Source organism: Canis lupus, chromosome 33 (genome assembly GCF_003254725.2).
Source record: "Canis lupus dingo isolate Sandy chromosome 33, ASM325472v2, whole genome shotgun sequence".
NCBI lineage: Eukaryota > Metazoa > Chordata > Mammalia > Carnivora > Canidae > Canis > Canis lupus.
In genome coordinates, this window is record NC_064275.1 from 1,884,080 (window position 1) to 1,907,008 (window position 22,929).

General features: G+C 39.1%; 1 protein-coding gene across 7 annotated transcripts in view; it reads left to right on the forward strand.

Moving 5' to 3' along the window:
- Positions 1 to 11,785, forward strand: part of ARL13B (ADP ribosylation factor like GTPase 13B) — a 64,307-nt gene extending 52,522 nt beyond the window's left edge. For 6 of the 7 annotated variants that reach the window (XM_025417704.3, XM_025417711.3, XM_049105537.1 and 3 more), the window contains exons 8-10: positions 587 to 703; positions 1,682 to 1,750; positions 9,670 to 11,785. In XM_025417704.3, the coding sequence (XP_025273489.1) occupies positions 587 to 703; positions 1,682 to 1,750; positions 9,670 to 9,746 (263 nt within the window). In that variant the 3' untranslated portion in view covers positions 9,747 to 11,785. The remainder of the gene's footprint in view (positions 1 to 586; positions 704 to 1,681; positions 1,751 to 9,669) is intronic. The other variant, XM_049105535.1, reaches the window with a different exon arrangement.
- Positions 11,786 to 22,929: the final 11,144 nt, after the last annotated feature.

Sequence of the window (22,929 nt, forward strand, 5' to 3'; positions counted from 1 at the left end):
ACACAAATTCAATTCTGTAATCTCTAATAATGTGATTTTGGTTACATGTATTTATATTGGGCATACATTGGGGATATTTCAATGGGTAATGTGTTTAGATTTGATTAGGGTCTTTTCACATATTGAAGAATTAGTTTTGGATTGTTAATACCTAGAATCATTCTATATATTCTACTGAGACAAATCAACATCTCTCGTCTTTCCTTGGCTGTTTTGAGTTTCATGAAAATCCCTTCAATTAGACAATTATATTTACTTAATACATTTGGGAAAAAATGTAACTTACTTTTGGAAAGGTAAACTTTTTTTGTATTCTGAATAACCTCTCATCAAACTTAAAATACAGGCTTTTTTTTTTTTTTTTTTTTGCTTGTATCATATTCATTAATTATTCATTAAGTAAGCAATCATTTAAAAATTTATTCTTGGTAAAAGCAGATTCACATTTCATTACTAGTAACAATTTCTAAAGCTGAAGATAAAGTTTTATGGTAATGATAATATGAATATTCTAGTTTCATTCTTTTTTATTATAGAAGTTTACATATTCCGAGAGGCATATATTTCCATGTTTATATTTTTGTAGATAATAGTAAAAAGAAAACTAAGAAACTAAGAATAAAAAGGAGTCACCGTGTAGAACCTGTTAATACAGATGACTCTGCTCCTAAGAGTCCAACACCACCCCCACCTCCTCCTCCTGGTGAGTAAATTGATATTGATACTGAACTTAGAAATGCTGCTTTAAACAGGAAAAAGAAAGACATTTTGTTGTTTTGTTCAGTATGTTTATTATTTTGTGAATTTATGAAAAAGGCAGTTTTCTCTACTTTGTTCAAAATTTATTGTAAATTATGTATTCTCTTTTTTTAATTAGAAAAAAAATGTTTCCTAAAAGTAAAAAAAAAAAAAAAAATACATAAAATTAATAAGAACACTTCACCCAAGCACCTCCTAGAATGGATTCAAGTCCTGCTTGAAATATCAGTACCCAGGTTGCTAAAAGGAATTTAAGTTTAATAAATGGATGGCTAATGTAAGTTTTTTAAAAGTTGGATCTTTTATCCTGAAAGTTAACATTTGAAATCAAGACGTGTGAATTTTTCCAATATATTTCCAACATACATACTGACCTTCTAAGTTGTTACGTGATTTAAAGGAATATTGCATGTAAAACACCGGGACATGCTAATTGCACAATAACTGTGAGAAATTTTTCAGCACCAGGCACAGTACCTCACATACCATAGGTGCTAAATAAATATCTAAATGTATATGTTTATAGTGTCCTTTTAGCTCTGTTAGAAGGCTTGAGGCGGTAACATTTTTCTTTGAGAATTATTTTAAGATTCAATTTCTAGTATTTCATTTATTAGTAAACATTTCCGTTAGCCTTTGCGAGGGCTTGGAATAGTAGCCTAAGGTAATTTTTGATGGTGGTGAAGATGCTTATATTTTTTAACTAAAGATATAGTAAAAACTTAAAGGAGATGTTATCAGCCTATAATTACATTTTTAAATAAAAACTATTTCAATGGCTTTGTGGTTATTCAGTACCATTCAATATACATATATGACTTGACATCAGATATAATATACATTCCTGTCAAGGGAGGGAGCCTCTCAAAAGGCATAGAGACATTGTTTAACAGTGTTTTAAAATGTTTTTCTTTTTCTTTAGTTGGCTGGGGAACCCTTAAAGTCACTAGACTTCCAAAACTTGAGCCTCTTGGTGAAACACGTCATAATGGTAATGCAACAGGATCAGTTTTCAAATATACATATTCCATCCACTTTTCTTTACCTCATTACTTCAACAAACTTTTATTTTTGGAAGCCTTTCAAATCCACAACCATCCTTTTTCATTATGCTTCACTTTTTTCATTTTATTTATTTTTATTCTTTAGTGCCTTTGCCTCCATATAATTTGTTTACCTTGGAGTACAGATGTAAAAATAATCACATTTTGTGTTTATCCATTACATATTTATGTAAATTGTTATGAGAAGTGAACATTTATAAGGCAATTTAAATATGAGACATTACAATAATGCTTAGCACTAAAAACAGCATTGTCCTATATGTGCTTAGTATACTCAGTAATGCCACATAATTATTCTTTCTCTTTTCTAATAAGACCCAGCTGCTGAATATTAAAGTGAAGTAAAGATCAACACAATTTATAAAATCAGAGACTAAATCAGTAAACCAAATAAAGTCCAGCTAAATAGAAAGTTACTAAAGCCTTTTTGACTCAAGAAAATAGGTTGTTTTGGATTAAATCAACACAAGGTGTAGTCCCACCAATATATAGCATTAGAACTCCACAACTGGAAAACTAGAGAAAGGACAGTTGGATATAGAGAACTACCTGATACAACAGGCAGATGTTCTAATTTTAGACCATCAGCTGAGGCTCTTTCAATAAAATGTTTCTAGAATGCAAAAGGATAATTACATGTATATTGTAGCTCAATAAAGTTCTCCATCAAGAATATTTAATTCTTTTTCTGATGGCTCTATTTACCTAATCTAGAACTTGGATTCCCAAGGAAACCCATTTACTAGGAAAAAAAATCAGACGTTTAACAAAAGCATTATCGTGTAACTTGAAATTATATCAAGCTTTATAAAATATTTTTATTCAAAAAGTACATAATTATAAATGACCTGTTTGCTTTCTTTTTCAGAATAGTATAGGTTAGTAATAAAATACACCTTTCATAATTATTAGTGAAAATTAAAGGATTTTTTTCATTTCTAAATACCAAAAAGTTTGTCCTTAGACTACATCAGCATTACAGTAAATCACATCTCTGAATGACTGACTTTGCCTCATGATGTTTTTATTGACTGTAATAGGTTAGTTTGTGTTTAATGATACTCAATTGTGTATATTAGAGTGCATTATCAGTAAAGTTAATATAGTTGTGTATGTATGCATATGTGTATGTACACATATATAGAAAAGTACTAATTTCTCATAGAACAGATATTTTTTCTCTTACTGAATTTTAGGCATCCGAAAAGTAACCTTTTTGTATTTGACACCACCTAAAACATTGGTGATACCAAGATGAAGAAGACATGATTTCTGCCTTTTTTGCAGATACTAGATACTAGTCTAATAGGAAAGAGAATACCTGAGCTTACTGTAGTAAGCTGTGGTGTGGAATTGAAGCACTGCATGGACAGTTAGTGAAAGTGATGTCACAACTGTTAGTGAAAGTGATGTCCTTCAAAGGAGGAGAAGGCAGTAAGCAGAAGAAGCAGACTATTCAAAGGTAGAAGAGTGGGAAAGGGTGTTGCTTATTTGGAAAATAAAGTTCTTGTATTTGGAGCTTAGATTTATGTGGGTAGGGTGGTGGGTAAGAAAGAAGACATTTGAAGTTAGAGTTTTGAAATTGGAATTATGGCTTAGGGCCAGATTGTGAAGGGCCTCACATATCTGTTAAGGTGTCTGGACTTGCTATAATCTTCCAAGAGATATTACACATTTTTGAGCAGAGAGGTAGTTGTGTTGTTTAGGAAAATAATTTTTGTCACAGTGAAAAGTACAGACTTCATGGTGGCCACATTTGAGGTAAGATCCCATCTAAGAAGCTGTTGTAATAGTCACAGTGAGAAGTGAGGAATGGAAATTGGAATGGAGAATAAAAGATGAGAATAAAAGATGAGAATAAAAATGTATGCAGGGGGCAGCCCCAGTGGCTCAGTGGTTTAGTGTTGCCTTCAGCCCAGGGTGTGATCCTGGAGACCAGGGATCGAGTCCCACATTGGGCTCCCTGCATGGAGCCTGCTTCTCCCTCTGCCTGTGTCTCTGCCTCTCTCTCTCTCTCTCTCTTTCTCTCTCTGAGTGTGTCTCTCATGAATAAATAAAATCTTTTAAAAAATGTATGCAGGAAATATCTTAATGATTATAAGAAGTAATATTTGATGGAATGGATATATGCAGTGAGGCAGGGGAGAGAGGATAGAGGGTTATTTACTCAAGCAGCTTGAAAGTTGGTGCTGTCTCTAAGACTGAAAATACTTAGAGAAGGAAACCTGCTTTGGAGTTATCTGTAGGCTTATCTATTGGAAATGTCTCTTGGCCAATACAAATGAGATGCAAGAGTTCAGAAGAAAAGAAGGGACCCTGGCGGGTAAAGGGTGTGCAGATAGATTTTTATTTTTAGTTGCCTTCTCACAATAGAAATTCTTTGCCCGTAATAGATGCTCTGTAATCTTTAACTGAATGAATGCAGAAGGAGATGATAATTTGTTTCTGAAGGAAATTTTGTAGAATGAGGCAAAAAGAGGTGATGGGTAGCATCCTAGGGGAACAGTTAGGGGCAAATGAATAAAGGTAAAAAATAGGTTAAGAAGGTTGTTTTGTTTTGTTTGTGCTCATTTTTCTGTGTTTGTTTTTAAATTAAACTTCTGAGAAAGAATTGAAATAAATCAGCTAAATTTAAGACCCCCAAATCCCAATATTTTAGTCAGTTTTCAGTATATGTCAATAAATGTAGCTTCCCAGAGCAAAGAAGACACTAGAACTCCACAAGTTTTAAAATATCTTTATTGTTTTCTTCCTTTAAGTCTAAGTGTACCTAAGCTGGGTTAAAAAAAAAAAAATGCAATCAACTCTGCTTTCATTAGTGGGGAAGAAAGCAGTTATAATTAAAAATTCTAATAAAAAACCTTAAATTTGTTTTTATGGTTTATTGGGAGATCTTCATCAGAGATGCTGATAGCTGCCGGTTTTATAATTGCATCCTCCTCTTTTCTCTTTGTATACATTTCTTTGCATTTGGTTAATGGCAAGTAAACAACAGATACATGATGAACTAGAGTAGTAATTAAAAGTCAACTGCAAATGACTTGGCACTTTAAATTTACTGGGATGAAAAACAGTTTTTTATAGTCACATTGGGAATTTTTAAGGCAAATCCTTACTTGTTTGTTGATAATAGACATTTACTTTGATAGCAATTTGAATTTACTTTCCTTTTTATTGTCCATAATGCTTGCTCAGTTTAACAGGTAAGACTTGAGTTGAGAAGAGAGACCTAAAAAGAGTATCTATGTTTACTACATAAACACTCAAACCATACTTCATTAACATGTGTTACACATTATGAGAACTATGTCAAGGATTCTGTTAGCTAGAAATACCAAATGCACTAAAGCAACTAAAGAATGTTTCAAATATTAAAATGTGAATGAAGATAAAATTTTGAAGCAGTTTCACTACCCTTCAATTTGATGTTTAAAAAGTTTGAAGCTCTTTAAATAAAAATGTGTGTTAGCCATTAAGTTGGTCTTATCGCTTGGGCACTAACATTGACTTAATTCCCTATGGTGAAGATTATAAAAAACCTACTTTGTATAGAATGATTTTACTTTCTGGCAAAGAAATAATGCAAAGTCTTTATTGAAAAAATAAAATCATTCCTTGGGAGGGAAAACAATACTTCTTGCCATGTGTATGTGATTTATCTTTTTAGGAGAGTACCTTTAAATTCTAGAAGTATAACATATCAGGAAGTGTATTCATCCTGGTTTAATTCTGAGTTCTGTTATGTATTAAAATTTTCAAAAATTTTGAATTTAAGAAATTAGAAAAGTCATACTTAAAATTTGTCAAAAATAATTGTTTTACTTTAAATTATAACAATAATACAGCAATAATATTAACTGTATATTCTATGTTCCTGGCATATTGCTAAGCACTTCAGGTACATTATCTCATTTTAATTCTTCTGAAAGCCTTGTAAAATGGCCAGTAATATCCCCATTTTGTGCAGGAGGAATTTATACTCCAAGGTCACATGGCTACTAAGTAGCAGTATCAGGATTTGGACTTAGGTCAGTCCAGCCTTGAAATCCACATGTGTAATTCATTATGTTACACTATTACATTAAGACTTTGTAGGGCATCCTTGCAGCTTACTAGGTGCTTGGAATTTATAGTTGCTTGAAAAATCATTTTCTCCTAATACCTTTCTATATTTAAAGTGATTTTCTTATAGCTAGCCTACAGTTGGATCATATTTTATGATTCACTCTGACAATCTCTGTCTTTTCACTGTGGCAGTTGTACCTTGACATTGAAAATGATTATTGAACAGAGTGGGATTAATACCTACTGTATCCATTACTGTGTTCTACTTGATGCCCTCATCCTTTGTTCCTGTTTTTGTCTTCCACTCTTTTACTGCCTTTTATGTGTGTGTGTGTTTTAAAGATTTGTTTATTTTAGAGACAGAAAAAGAAGGAGCAGGGTGAGAGCAAAGGCAGAGGGAGAGAGAGACTCTCAAAGAGACTCCATCCCTCAACTCTGAGCTCATGATCAGAGCTGAAACAGGGAGTTGGACACTTAACTCATTGCGCCATCCAGGGGCCTCTGACTTTGGTGGTTTTAACTGAACATTTTATAGGATTTCATTTTTTCTCCTTAGCATATCAGTTATACTAATTTTTTATTTTTACTTTTTTTATTGGCTGCTTTAGAGTTTGCAATATACATTTACAACCAATCCAAGTCCACTTTCAAACAACACTAGATTTAATGGGTAGTGCAAGTACCTGAAATAATCAAATAATTTAAATTCCTTATATGTGTATGTATATATTCATAAGGTATATGCCTATGTATACATAATCCAATACATTGTCACTGTATTTTGAACAAACTTTTAATCTTTTTGATCAATTAAGAATAAGAAAAATACATTTTCATTTTACTTATTTCTTCTGCAATACCTTTTCTTTCTTTATGTAGATCTGAGTTTCTGACCTGTATTATTTTCCTTCTCTCTAAAGAATTTTTTAAACATTCCTTTCAAAGCAAATCTGATACTCAAAATAAATTTCCTCAGTTTTTGTTTGTCTGAGAAAGTCTTTATTTTTCTTTGTTTTTGAAGGACAAATTTGTAGGGTACAGAATTCTAGGATGGTGTGGTTTTTTCCCTCTAATCTCTAGAGGGTTTTTTCCTTTTTTACCTCTAAAAACCTCTTAGAGGTTTTTAACCTCTAAACAGGTTAAATATTTCACTTTACTTTCTCCTTGCTTGCATGGTGTCTTAAGAAAAGTTGGATGTAATTCTTATCTTTGATCCTCTGTTGGAAAGGTGTTCCCCCCCCCATCCGTCCCCCCCGCCCTGCTTCTTTTAAGGATTTTTCCTTTTCTTTGATTTTCTGTAGTTTGAAAATGATGTGCCCAGATATCGTTTGTTTGGCATTTATCCTGCTCAGTGTTCTCTGGATTCCTTCATCTGTTCTTTGATGTCTGACAGTTTGGGGGAAATTCTTAGTCATTATTGCTTCAAATACTGCTGCTTTTCGTTTTCTCTTCTTCTGGTTTTCCATTACAAATAAGGTAATGCCTTTTGTACTTGTCCCATGGTCATTGGATATTCTCTTCTGGGTTTTTTTTCCAGTCTTTGTTCTTTGCTTTTCAAAGTTTCTAAGGGTTTTATTGATCCATTCTCAAGCTCAGAGGTTCTTTCCTCAGTTGTGTACAGTCTACTAATAAGCCCATCAAAGACATTCTTCATTTCTGTAACAGTTTTTTTTGTTTTAATCTCTAGCGCTTTTTTTTTTTTTTTTTTTTTTTGGTTCTTTCTTAGGATTTCCATTTCTCTGCTTACATTGCTATCTGTCCTTGCATGCTGTCTACTTTATCCACTAAAGCTCTTAGCTTATTAATCATAGTTGTTTTAAATTCCTGGCCTGATAATTCCAGCATTCCTGCCTTGCCTTGTGTTGATGCTTTATCTGTCTCTTCAGATTTTGTTTTGTTTTTTGCCTTTTTCAGAATGCCTTGTTTTTTTTTTTGTTTTATAGTCTGATATGGTGTTCCAAGTGAGAGGCACTGCTGTAAATTGGCCTTTAGTGATATGGTGGTGATACGTGGTGGAAGGAGACGTGTTCTATATTTCTGTGATTAGATCTCAGTCTTTAGTGAGCCTGTGCCTCTGGACTGTGACCTTCACAAGAGTTTCTTGGTTTTTTTCTTTCCCATTAGGTGGACAAAATGGATAGTGCCAGATGGAATTGGTGATTTCCTTCCTCGGGTCAGTTAGGGTTTGATGCTACCCAGTAGTTAGGCTCTCGTTGACTAGTTTCCTCTCAGGGCAGGCCTTGGGCCCCAGAATAGAGTGCTCTGGGGTAATTCAAAATGATTTCCTTTATTCCTCCCCTGCCAAAAGCAGGAGGGGATTTTTTTCTCCCAATATTTATTTTGGGAATTTGTTCGTGTTCTTGGAGATAAATCTCACAATATTGCAGGGATCATCTTATGACTTAGTCCCCCTGGAGTTTTTAACTCTCAGATTTGTTCCTACTAAGCCTCCAGCAATTCATCAGTTGAACTTCAGGTTTTCCTATGTGGTCCCTGGTTCCTCTGGTAGTTTCTATTCATGAATATAAGCTCTGGTAAACTGAAGCTCCCTATATATTTGCCTGTCTGTCTCCAGGATTGGGGCAGTGGTTTGTCTTGTGACCTCCCCTCTTAGGAAAATGAGACGAGTTGTTGATTTTTTAGTCTGTTCAGCCTTTTACTTCTTGTTAGGATGGAGTGGTGACTCCTAATCTCCTTAAATGCTGTTATGACTTTGTCAAGTTAACATTTGTTAAGTAGGCCCCTGGATGCCTTGTTTCAAAAAGACCGTAGGGGAAATTGAAATAGAAGTGTATTACTCACAGGTTTCACAGGGGGCGGTGGAGGCAGGGTGCAGGCAGAGAGAGCTATCGGAACTGGGGCATATGCCAAGTCCAGATTGGTGAGTTCAAGACAAAAAAAGAAGGTAGTTTTATAAGCTCTACCAGGGTTTTATCTAACAGAAGGCCCTAGAAGGTGAGGGAGACTGTTGATCATAGAGGGCACTGAGGAAGTTATATCAGGAACTTATATTTACCTGTAACCTTGCAGGCTGTGATCGAGGCCATGTGTTTATTTGCACGAGGGGCTCGTTAGCTAGACTCTCAACATATGTGAATCTGGGAAACAGGCCTCTAGTACATTTTCAATATATTTATTTCAAGTGATCCTAAAAATCTATGCTGCTAGAATATTTTTAAGGTAATAGGTTAGAAAATACTTACTGAAGATTTACATATGCTATTAAATTTAAGCCAATTTATAATTTTAAGGGACAGGAACTTACTATGAAATGAAAATAAGACTTTCTTTGTTTCAAATATGCCTTAAATCACTGAATTATAGTGAAGTATCACTGTAAAAGATTACTACTTACTAGAAAACTAAGATGACTAATTATTGTCCCAAAATATCTACAAGTAATAGCCACTGGATGAAAACATGGATTGTACAAATACAGACTTATCAGGGCCTTGGCAATAGGTTCCATAGATTTTGAATATTTGTTATTTGTTTTATTCTAATGTGAAAGTATAATTGGAAATAAAAATAGTATATACGTTAGATATTAAATCAAGTAGAAATTAATTTATAATCTAGAGTTAAGAATTTATCCTACTAGTTGTTTTGAATTTATTCAAGTTTTCTTGGATTTTGAATTTTTTTTGTCTATTCGCCTTATCCATTATTTTACCCATCAAGTCGGAGCACCTTTACTCTTTTAAAGGTGTTGGTTGGAAAACAATGAATTATATCAAAAATTTTGACTTACTCTGTGTCTTGGTATAATTTCTTCATGTAGATTTCTATGGAAAGCCACTGCCTCCCCTGGCTGTGCAACAGAGACCTAACAGTGATGCTCATGATGTGATTTCATAACCAAGTCGCATGGATGCACTCTTCTAATATAGGCAAGATCCACTAGAGGATATTCTTTCTCAAAGAAGAAGAAAAACCCAAAACATTGATGACTGGGGCAAGATAACCATAGCATGATTTCAGTAAGGCGATGAATAGTCAAAGACCTGACTGATCTGACAACTATCCATGTTATTCATTTTTTTGTTGTTGTTTTTGTTTTTTTTAAAAAAAGGAAGCAAAATGACCAGTAGATGGGATGAGGATTTGAATCAATTTAACAGGAGTTACCGTTGACTCTGGATTTTACAGTCCCACTCATGGGCATATTCCTGAAGGAAAGCCTTTTTACAAAAAGAGCTGATGGACTCCCTACTTTCTTTACTATTTGTTTAATAGTCTTTATTACTGTATCTTACATATTTTTTTTGTAAGATATATGTGCATGGAAGGGGAACTCTTGGGAATTTATAACCTAAGTTTTTAACTTTTTATATTTTTCTACAACTTAAAAGAATTTTAATTACCATGATATTGACTGCACTTTTCTATAAATGGTTTGTTTAAATTGTGTCTGGAAATGGAGTTGATTTACTTGACAAACATGAACTATACAAACAGGATGTATTTATATGGCTTCAGGTATGTTTTATAAGAGTATTGTCCTTGAATTATACATCTTAATTTTACTTAATTTTAAAATAATACCTTTTTAAAATAGGTTCTTAGATCTTTATTCTTCCAAATTATGTTATCTGAAAACACTACCCAAGGAGGGCTCCATTTTTTTGTTGTTGTTTGCTTTTTTTTGGTGATCAGAATAAATGAAAGAGACTTGAAATACTTTCTTGATCTAAGTGCTTTTTAAATTAATTAAAATGTTATGTTGAGATATTGTTAAAATTCTCAATGAACACCTCTTTCATAGGATAGACCTTTTCAGATCTAGGTGCTCCTTGTCACTCTCATTCTATCAGAAGCCACAGTGGGTACAGAGACTTGTGTTTTATAATCAGATAATGCTTGGATACTCAGTCAATAAGAACAAAAATGTTGGTTTAAAATTACTTTTATAAGGAAATAAATCTAAAATAATTTCTCAATTTAAAAGAATAGCACTTCTCTTGCACTGAAGAATGTCATCTATAGGATTCTCTATTTAGGCAAACTTTGAGAAATATATTTTGAGTAATAGATTTATAATGTTGCATTTAACTGAAAGTATATACATTTATATCAAGGTGAAAATGCTATAAACAATATGACTCCTTTTCACTTTGTTAAAATTGGTAAGTTTGGTAACTTGTACTGACAACAAACATAACTAGTATCTAACAATAACAAGATTAAGTATGTCTAAGACAGTTTAATATGATTGTTTATTTAAAAAATTTTACTTTGGTGCATCACATTTTAGTCACATTTTTTAAGTCCCTGAACTTTCCTTAATCAGGTCGCTTATTACTCTAGTCAGCACCAGAATGCAGTTTCTTGAAATTCTGGGCATAGGACATCAGGGACACTGAGTAAAACACATTCTACTTCAGATATAAAATCATAACACCCTAAATTTGATAGGTGGCCGAAATGTAACGAAGCCAACACAAGAAGATAGAATGTAAATTTTGAACTTAATTTTAGAGAAAAACTTGTTTGTGTATCTCTTTGGTTCCTTTGTGTAACATTTACACTTACTCATTTTTTTTTAAACACTAAACCTATACTCTTGTCATCTTTTTAATTTTCATCTAGTTTAAGAGTAAATAAAAGTCTAAAATTTTTTTATTTCCTATAAGTGATTACTATAGTAGACAATACTGTTCATTTATTAAAAATGAGTAAAAATGATTTTGAAACTTAATATGATAAAGTAAATGTTTATATATTTCTCTCAAAATATTAATTTGTATTCTTAAAGCATTCTAAAAATATTTTAAAAGAAGTTTTGTAAATCCAGGTTGCTTTTAACAAGTAAATGCCTTTTTTGTCATATGCTGCATTTTTATTCTTAATCATCACAAATACTGACATTTTCACACAATAAAAATAATATATATCAATATGCTGTTTTGTTTCTCATTTGATAAATTTACATGATTTTTTTGGTAACAAAATTGAAAAGGAATTTTCAAACATGAATGTTGGAAGAAATCTTGTCAATAGATTAAAATAATGATAATGAGTTTTTATTTTACATGAACTTGTTTTCTCTTCACAAGTTTTCATAAATGTGAAAAAGAGTATTGTCATTTGAAAGACAGCTAAAAATAACGTCATATCACCTTTTGGTCCTAGATGATCCAATGTCTGTTTTTTGCTAAGTTAAAGCTACTGACCCAAAAATATATTTTTACTTAAAGGATAATTCTATATGCCTTTTCCACCAAAGGCATTTATATAGTGTATATAATATTGTATGTAGTTGATTTTAAGTATAAAACTATGAAAGCGACCCTAGAAAGAAATGTTATAAAATGTTAATCATGAATTTTTTGAGTTATTGGTTGTATGTGTTCCTCAATTTTTCCTTTTTTTTAAATAAATTTATTTTTTATTGGTGTCCAATTTACCAACATACAGAATAACACCCAGTGCTCATCCCGTCAAGTGCCCCCCCTCAGTGCCTGTCACCCAGTCACCCCCACCCCCCGCCCTCCTCCCCTTGCACCACCCCTAGTTCGTTTCCCAGAGTTAGGAGTCTTAATGTTCTGTTTCCCTTTCTGATATTTCCCACACATTTCTTCTCCCTTCCCTTATATTCCCTTTCACTATTATTTATATTCCCCAAATGAATGAGAACATACAATGTTTGTCCTTCTCCGATTGACTTACTTTACTCAGCATAATACCCTCCAGTTCCATCCACGTTGACGCAAGTGGTGGGTATTTGTCGTTTCTAATAGCTGAGGAATATTCCATTGTATACATAGACCACAGCTTCTTTATCCATCATCTTTCGATGGACACCGAGGCTCCTTCCACAGTTTGGCTATTGTGGACACTGCTGCTGTGAACATTGGGGTGCAGGTGTCCCGGCGTTTCATTGCATCTCTATCTTTGGGGTAAATCCCCAGCAGTGCAATTGCTGGGTCATAGGGCAGGTCTATTTTTAACTCTTTGAGGAACCTCCACACAGTTTTCCAGAGTGGCTGCACCAGTTCACATTCCCACCAACAGTGTAAGAGGGTTCCCTTTTCTCCGCATCCTCTCCAACATTTGTTGTTTCCTGCCTTGTTAATTTGCCCCATTCTCACTGGTGTGAGGTGGTATCTCATTGTGGTTTGGATTTGTATTTCCCTGATGGCAAGTGATGCGGAGCATTTTCTCGTGTGCTTGTTGGCCATGTCTATGTCTTCCTCTGAGATTTCTCTCCATGTCTTTTGCCCATTTCATGATGGGATTGTTTGTTTCTTTGGTGTTGAGTTTAATAAGTTCTTTATAGATCTTGGAAACTAGCCCTTTATCTGATAGGTCATTTGCAAATATCTTCTCCCATTCTGTAGGTTGTCTTTGAGTTTTGTTGACTGTATTCTTTGCTGTGCAAAAGCTTTTACCTTGATCAAGTCCCAATAGTTCATTTTTGCTTTTGTTTCTTTTGCCTTCATGGATGTATCTTGCAAAAAGTTACTGTGGCCGAGTTCAAAAAGGGCCTGTGTTCTCCTCTAGGATTTTGATGGAATCTTGTCTCACATTTAGATCTTTCATCCATTTTGAGTTTATTTTTGTGTCTGGTGCAAGCGAATGGTCTAGTTTCATTCTTCTGCATGTGGCTGTCCAATTTTCCCAGCACCATTGTCTTTCTTCCAATGGATAGTCTTTCCTCCTTTATCGAATATTAGTTGACCATAAAGTTCGGGGTCCACTTCTGGGTTCTCTATTCTGTTCCATTGATCTATGTGTCTGTTTCTGTGCCAGTACCACACTGTCTTGATGACCACAGCTTTGTAGTACAACCTGAAATCTGGCATTGTGATGCCCCCAGCTATGGTTTTCTTTTTTAAAATTCCCCTGGCTATTGGGGGTGTTTTCTGATTCCACACAAATCTTAAAATAATTTGTTCTAACTCTCTGAAGAAAGTCCATGGTATCTTGATAGGGATTGCATTAAACGTGTAAATTGCCCGGGGTAACATTGACATTTTCACAATATTAATTCTGCCAATCCATGAGCATGGAATATTTTTCCATCTGTTTGTGTCTTCCTCAATTTCTTTCAGAAGTGTTCTATAGTTTTTAGGGTATAGATCCTTTACCTCTTTGGTGAGGTTTATTCCTAGGTATCTTATGCTTTTGGGTGCAATTGTAAATGGGATTGACTCCTTAATTTCTCTTTCTTCAGTCTCATTGTTAGTCTATAGAAATGCCACTGACTTCTGGGCATTGATTTTGTATCCTGCCACGCTACCGAATTGCTGTATGAGTTCTAGCAATCTTGGGGTGGAGGCTTTTGAGTTTTCTAGGTAGAGTATCATGTCATCGGCGAAGAGGAAGAGTTTGACTTCTTCTTTGCCAATTTGAATGCCTTTAATGTCTTTTTGCTGTCTGATTGCTGAGGCTAGGACTTCCAGTACTATGTTGAATAGCAGTGGTGAAAGTGGACATCCCTGTCTTGTTCCTGATCTTAGGGGAAAGGCTCCCAGTGCTTCCCCATTGAGAATGATATTTGCTGTGGGCTTTTCGTAGATGGCTTTTAAGATGTTGAGGAATGTTCCCTCTATCCCTACACTCTGAAGAGTTTTGATCAGGAATGGATGCTCTATTTTGTCAAATGCTTTCTCTGCCTCTAATGAGATGATCATATGGTTCTTGGTTTTTCTCTTGCTGATATGATGAATCACATTGATTGTTTTACGAGTGTTGAACCAGCCTTGTGTCCTGGGGATAAATCCTACTTGGTCATGGTGAATAATTTTCTTAATGTACTGTTGGATCCTATTGGCTAGTATCTTGTTGAGAATTTTTGCATCCATGTTCATCAGGGCTATTGGTCTGTAATTCTCCTTTTTGGTGGGGTCTTTGTCTGGTTTTGGAATTAAGGTGATGCTGGCCTCATAGAACGAATTTGGAAGTACTCCATCTCTTTCTATCTTTCCAAACAGAATAGGTATGGTTTCTTCTTTAAACGTTTGATAGAATTCCCCTGGGAAGCCATCTGGCCCTGGACTTTTGTGTCTTGGGAGGTTTTTGATGACTGCTTCAATTTCCTCCCTGGTTATTGGCCTGTTCAGGTTTTCTATTTCTTCCTGTTCCAGTTTTGGTAGTTTGTGGCTTTCCAGGAATGCGTCCATTTCTTCCAGATTGCCTAATTTATTGGCAATAAACAGTATAGCTGTTCATAATATGTTTTTAAAATCGTTTGTATTTCCTTGGTGTTGGTAATGATCTCTCCTTTCTCATTCATGATTTTATTGAGTCTTCTCTCTCTTCTTTTTAATAAGGCTGGCTAATGGTTTATCTATCTTATTAATTCTTTCAAAGAACCAACTCCTGGTTCTGTTGATCTGTTCCACAGTTCTTCTGGTCTCAATTTCGTTGAGTTCTGCTCGAATCTTTATTAACTCTCTTCTTCTGCTGGGTGTAGGGTCCATCTGCTGTTTTTTCTCTAGCTCCTTTATGTGTAAGGTGAGCTTTTGTATTTGAGTTCTTTCCAGTTTTTGAATGGATGCTTGTATTGTGATGTATTTCCCCCTTAGGACTGCTTTTGCTGCATCCCAAAGATCTTGAATGGTTGTATCTTCATTCTTATTAGTTTCCATGAATCTTTTTAATTCTTCCTTAATTTCCTGGTTGACCCTTTCATCTTTTAGCAGGATGGTCCTTAACCTCCACGTGTTTGAGGTCCTTCCAAACTTCTTGTTGTGATTTAGTTCTAATTTCAAGGCATTATGGTCTGAGAATATGCAGGGGACGATCCCAATCTTTTGGTATCAGTTCAGATGCGATTTGTGACCCAGTATGTGGTCTATTCTGGAGAAAGTTCCATGTGCACTTGAGAAGAATGTGTATTCAGTTGAGTTTGGATGTAAAGTTCTGTAGATATCTGTGAAATCCATCTGGTCCAGTGTATCATTTAAAGCTCTCGTTTCTTTGGAGATGTTGTGTTTAGAAGACCTATCGAGTATAGAAAGTGCTAGATTGAAGTCACCAAGTATAAGTGTATTATTATCTAAGTATTTCTTCACTTTGGTTATTAATTGGTTTAAATATTTGGCAGCTCCCACATTTGGGGCATATATATTGAGGATTGTTAAGTCCTCTTGTTGGATAGATCCTTTAAGTATGAGACAGTGTCCCTCTTCATCTTTCACTACAGTCTTCGGGGTGAATTTTAGTTTATCTGATATAAGGATGGCTACCCCTGCCTTCTTTTGAGGACCATTTAAATGGTAAATGGTTCTCCAACCTTTTATTTTCAGGCTCTAGGTGTCCTTCTGTCTAAAATGAGTCTCTTGTAGACAGCAAATAGATGGGTCCTGCTTTTTTATCCAGTCTGAAACCCTGCGCCTTTTGATGGGGTCATTAAGCCTATTCCCGTTCAGAGTTACTATTGAAAGATATGAGTTTAGTGTCATCATGATATCTATTCAGTCCTTGTTTTTGTGGATTGTTCCACTGGACTTCTTCTTAAAGGGGAATTTTAAGAGTCCCCCTTAAAATTTCTTGCAGAGCTGGTTTGGAGGTCACATATTCTTTCAGTTCCTGCGTATCTTGGAAGTTCTTTATCTCTCCTTCCGTTCTGAATGGGAGCCTTGCTGGATAAAGTATTCTTGGTTGCATGTTTTTCTCATTTAGGACCCTGAATATATCCTGCCAGTACTTTCTGGCCTGCCAGGTCTCTGTGGAGAGGTCTGCTGTTACCCTAATACTCCTCTCCATAAAGTCAGGGATTTCTTGTCTCTTGCTGCTTTAAGGATCTTCTCTTTATCTTTGGAATTTGCAAGCTTCACTATTAAATGTTGAGGTGTTGAACGGTTTTTATTGATTTTAGGGGGGGATCTCTCTATTTCCTGGATCTGAATGCCTGTTTCCCTTCCCAGATTAGGAAAGCTTTCAGCTATTATTTGTTCAAATACATATTCTGGCCCTTTGTCCCTTTCGGCACCCTTGGGAACCCCAATTAAACGTAGGTTTTTCTTCCTCAGGCTGTCGTTTATTTCCCTTAATCTATCTTCATGGTCTTTTAATTGTTTGTCTCTTTTTTCCTCAGTTTCCCTCTTTGCTATCAACTTGTCTTCTACGTCACTCACTCTTTTTTCCACCTCATTAACCCTCGTCGTTAGGACTTCTAGTTTGGATTGCATCTCATTCAATTGATTTTTAATTTCTGCCTTATTGGATCTAAATTCTGCAGTCATGAAGTCTCTTGAGTCCTTTATGCTTTTTTCTAGAGCCACCAGTAGCTGTATAATAGTGCTTCTGAATTGGCTTTCTGACATTGAATTGTAATCCAGATTTTGTAACTCTGTGGGAGAGAGGACTGTTTCTGATTCTTTCTTTTGAGGTGAGGTTTTCCTTCTAGTCATTTTGCTCAGTGCAGAGTGGCCAAAAACAAGTTGTATTGGGAAAAAGGAGAAAAAGAGAGGAGAGGAAGAAGAAAAGAGAAAAAGAAAAAAGAAAAAAGGAAGAAAAAAAGAAAAAGAAAAGGAAAAAAGGGTGGGGGAAGCAAGCAAATCAAAAAGCAAAAAAACAAATAATAATAATAATAATAATAATAATAATAATAATAATAATAATAATAATAAAACACGGGGGAGTATCTTCTGCTTCTGTGTACTGTAAGTCCCTTGACTTCCCCTGGAACTTGTCCGTCCAGCTGGTCTTCTGGGGGAGGGGCCTGTTGTGCTGATTCTCAGATGTTAGCACTTGGGGGAGCTGCTGTGCCCCTGCCTGGTGCAGGGCTCAGTGGGGGTGGTTTACCCCGTGAGGCCCCAGGAGCAACAGCCCTAGTGGCCGGGCCAGCTCTGCAGCCCTGGAGTCAGCCCCCGCAGTAGTTCTGGAGCTCTCCGTCTGCAGGGCCTGGAGGCTCCGGGCGGGGCCGCTGATCTGCTCAGCTCGGGGCAGGAGCGTCCTTGCTGTCCTGGGCCCTCCCGGCCTCTGCCTGTCCCGGGGGGAGTCCGGATCCTGGGCTGTGTCCCGGCGCCCTGTGCTCCGGAGCCTGCGCTGTTGGATTCGCGCTCCCGCCCCGCAGCCCCCTCCGCGGAGCCGCCCCCGAGCCCCGCAAGCTGCTCCCGCCCCGCAGCCCCCTCCGCGGAGCCGCCCCCGAGCCCCCTCCCCCGAGCTGCTCCCGCCCCGCAGCGCCCTCCGCGGAGCCGCCCCCGAGCCCCCCCGAGCTGCTCCCCCCCGCAGCCCCCTCCGCGGAGCCGCCCCCGAGCCCCCCGAGCTGCTCCCCCCCGCAGCCCCCTCCGCGGAGCCGCCCCCGAGCCCCCCCGAGCTGCTCCCCCCCGCAGCCCCCTCCGCGGAGCCGCCCCCGAGCCCCCCGAGCTGCTCCCCCCCGCAGCCCCCTCCGCGGAGCCGCCCCCGAGCCCCCCCGAGCTGCTCCCCCCCGCAGCCCCCTCCGCGGAGCCGCCCCCGAGCCCCCCGAGCTGCTCCGGGTCCCCCGTGCGCGCTGCAGCCCTTAGGGAGCTCGGCGCACTCCCCCGGGGCGCAGGTGCCTGTTAGTGTCCCCGGGAGCCCGCGGGCCTCCCCGCCCTCCGGGTCCTGCTCCACCTCCCTGGAGCCCCTTTCCCCCGGGAAGGTCGGTGCAGCTCCTGCGTCTCCGGGACGGGGCTCTCCTGTCCTGGGGACCCTCGCCCCGGCCTCAGCCCGGCTCCTCGCGGCCCCTCCCCCTCGGAGGCCTTTTGTGTCTTTATTTCTTTGTCCCCGTCCTCCTACCTGATAGAAGCGCGAACTCTTCTCCCCGTAGCGTTCCAGCTGGTCTCTCTTTAAGTCTCAGGCCGAATTCGTAGATTTTCAGGATGATTTGAAGGTTATCGAGGTAATTTTGTGGGGACAGGTGACTTGGGGACCCTCCTCTTCCGCCATCTTGCCCCTCCCCCCTCAATTTTTCAAACTAGTCTTTAAAATTTTGCTCATTTTATAATGGGAGAATCAAACATATAATTTCGTAAATTAGGTGCCATGCTTTCTGCAAGCTTAAAATTAATGGTCAAATGAAGAACTTAACATGTAAAACATTTGAAAAAAATTTTTAAAGATTTTATTTGAGAGAGAGAGAGAGAGAGCATATGGGGTCGGAGGGAGAGGGAGAAGGAGGAAGTTGAGTCGCTGTGCTGAGCGCTGAGCCCTTCATGGGGCTGGATCCCAGGAGGCCTGAGATCGGGACCGAGCCAGAGGCGAGAGTCAGACACTCGACGGCCGGAGCCACCAGGCGCCCCTGTAAAATGTATTTTGAATAGTTCAGAAACATTTATCCGTGGAATATGCCATTTTATTTGCAGCTGATCTCTTAAGTATTGTTTTACCATGGTAATATTTTATGTGATCCTCGGTTCTATATGCTGTTATTCATGTTCAATTTCTCCCCTTCTGCACTGCAGAAACCTAATACTTTTGGGTGTCAGCAGCTTATCAAAAGTGAAACTGCTTATACAAATAAAGCTGCAGCTTATAAACTTTATTATCCTTGGCTTTAATGCTTAAGTTTTTCTCTAAGTGGAGTAGACTTTGCAACTGAGGTTCTGCTAATACTATTTATCAAGAAATATATTCCAGCTGACCCCAGGAACAAATTCCTATATTCAAAGACTTACATTAAAGTGTGATTATAAATTTTCAAAATAAGAACAATCCATTAGCTTTGTGGAAACGATAATGGAAACCTGTTTGGACGAAGGGAAGACAGGAAATCAGAAATGAATCTCCTCTAATGAGGGGCATCCGCTTCGAATAGAAGGGAAAATAGGCGAAAATCAACTGCTTGTTCAGAGCCCGCGCTCTCCCGCGCTCGGTGCTTTGCAGCGCGGACCACGACCCGAGGCCCTTCCCGGCAGAGCACGTTACCCTGGTACCCGGGCCGGGGCGGGGCGGGGCGGGGCAGGGCGGGCCAGGGCAGGGCAGGGCGGAGCCGGGCAGGGCGGGCAGGGCCCCGCAGGGCAGGCAGGGCTCTCCCCTCGGAAGCCTCTCCCCTCCCCCGCTCTGAACACCGTGTGCGCTTGGCGCCTAGTGTCTCAGGGTTTACATCTCCTCTTTACAAGGACACTAGTCAGATCAGGACCCATCCTGAAGGCCTCTTTAATCACCTCTGGAAACGGTTTCTAAGTACAGGCACATCCTGAGGTGCCGCGGCTCAGCCCGCAGGTCAGCATGCGGGTCTTGAGAGTTAGGGGTCAGCTCCTAAGTCACATGCATGTTCTCCTGCACTTTCACATACACCTCCCCCGAACATTTTGTTAAAGATTTGATAAAATTAAATGAAAATAGAAGTTCTGTTGACTTCCCAGTCCCGGTGAGTGGATTGTCTGATGGATCCGTACACAGCACTCTGGAGGCCTAAATCCACAAAATGAGAGCTAATTAGCTACTCTCCTGAAATGAGAGCTCAAGATTGCCTGTAACTACGCTTTGCTCTCGTGCTTCGATGGTGCATTTCTCTGTTGTGTTTTTCTACCATTCATTTTAAGGATCTAATGGTCTCTCAATGTTGGATCGTTTTGCTACAAAGCCTGTCTGGCTTTACTTTTTTTTTTTTCTTTTAATATTTATTTATTTATTTATTTATGATAGACATAGGGAGAGAGAGAGAGAGAGGCAGAGACATAGGCAGAGGGAGAAGCAGGCTCCATGCCGGGACTCGATCCGGGGTCTCCAGGATCGCGCCCTGGGCCAAAGACAGGCACCAAACCGCTGCGCCACCCAGGGATCCCCTGGCTTTACCTTTCTTGACACATAAGCCTCTATGTGAATCTGAAGGGTTTTGAGAAATGCTTTAGGTAAATATGAAAATTCATAAAACACACAAATCTATAAAGTATTTCTTATACTAAAACACTTCTTGTGTCAAATGGCTTCACAATAAAGTTGCTTAGGAATGTAAAAATTCTTTTCCTGCCTAGTTTAAGTACTTACTACACTACTTTATTCTTTAACACAATAGTAATAATAATAAATATGACTTCTGGTATTTGTGTCAACTCAATTTCTTATACCTGCAGTGGTTTGAAACAAGTCTACTAACAGTTTCTATTTTAAAAATAAAGTGTGGAGCTTTGTTTATTCTTCAGTAGCTATTTGGTTGAGGTAGGGGAAACCCGCTAATATTCTTATGATACATTAGTATTGATTCTAGATAGTTTAATGCATTAAATATTAAAGATCAAACTGTAAGAAAAAAAAAGGGAGAAGGAAACAAATTATTTCTTTTTTTTTTTTTAAGATTTTATTTATTTATTCAAGAGAGAGACAGAGACACAGGCAGAGGGAGAAGCAGGCTCCATGCAGGGAGCCTGACGTGGGACTCAATCCCAGGTCTCCAGGATCAGGCCCTGGGCTGAAGGCGGTGCTAAACCGCTGAGCCACCTGGGCTGCCCTAATTGTTTGTTTCTGTGTGGAGAAATTTTCAGGCTGAAAAGCAATGGAATCAATTACAAAATCAAAGAATGACTGCATAAAATATAAAAATATTTGTACATTTAATGTCAAAGGATTAAGAAAAATGGAAACGTAGTTGAAAACGTGATATAGTTAGCATCTGGAATGTAAATACAAATAAAATAGCATTAAGATATTCATAGGTGGACACAAGGTGGTAATTTATGAAAGAGATAATAACTACTATGATTTGAAAACTATTCAAACTAGGAAATTAATAGAATTATAAGGTTATCAGACATGGAAAAAACAATGAGCAAATGTTCATCGATAATAAGGTAAATTGGTGTAATAGCCTTTTAGAAATGATGTATATGAATAATTTTTAATAAAGTGCTTATAACAGGATACATTATATGTATTGTTCAACCTTGAAAATGCATAAAACTCGAGGAATACATCAAAATGTCAATACCGATGATCTCCAGTGGCATTAGTTCAGTTTTCATTCTCACAGGCTTTTGTTTTCACATTTTACATTACACTTACACTGTCTTACATTTCAGTAAGCATTAGCTTATTTAATATCAGAAAATAGAAACACACTACAAAAGTCAAAAGCAGTAAACCAGAACCCACATGACCTCTTTCCAGGCATTACACATCCTCTTAACTATTTTGCAAATATACTACCGTGTTCATCAAATGGAACACTCTGTAAGGAGCACAGAAAAAGGTCTGAAGGCGGAGGCTCATGACTTTTCTCTCAACAACCAGCAAGCTGCGTGCATTTAATCACTTCACTCCTTGATACTATATTTTCTTTCGCACCAAATCTAAATTCACCTTTATGTTACTGGAGGACTTGTTTAAGTAAGGAGATTAAGCTTCAAATCACATCGGTGGTGGTATTTTTCTTTTTTCACGGCTCCAAGCCTTGTACCTGCGGCCCAGGCCTACAGCGGTATTTGGAGCCTCGCAGGTGCCGGCAGGTCCCGGCAGGTGCCGGCAGGTCCGGGCCGGGGCAGCACCGCGCGGGCGACTCGCTGACGGCAGCTCCGAGGGAGCAGCGCGGGGCACCTGCAGAGCCGTGGGCCGCTCCTGTCCGAGCCGCGTGCGGCTGCCCCGCCCCCCCCCCCCCCGGGACCGGGAAGGTGCAGGGGCCGCCCGTGCGCGTCACCTTGACCTCGGGCGCGACGGCGGCAGGACCCCGGCGGCAGCCAGCAGCAGCGCGAACCGCCGCACCTCGGCGGCCCTGCAAGCCGCGTCCCCTCCCCGGAGGCCGGGACGCACGCGCCGTCATCTCCTCACTGGCCTCGGAAAACCCGCCCCAACGGCGACCAGCACACCGACCGTCCTGGGGACCGAGCCCCGACCGCCTCGCCCGACCGCCGGCCCGCGGCAGCCCCGCCCCCGGACCAAGCCCCGCCCCGCCCCGCGCCGAGGCCCCGCCCCCGAACCAAGCCCTGCCCCGCGCTGAGGCCCCGCCCCCGGACCAAGCCCCGCCCCGCGCCGAGGCCCCGCCCCGGACCAAGCCCCGCCCCCGCCGAGGCCCCGCCCCCAGACCAAGCCCCGCCCTGCGCCGAGGCCCCGCTCCCGGACCAAGCCCCGCCCCGCGCCGTGGCCCCGCCCCCGGACCAAGCCCCGCCTCTGCGACTGCCGGCGGAAGCAACGGGGC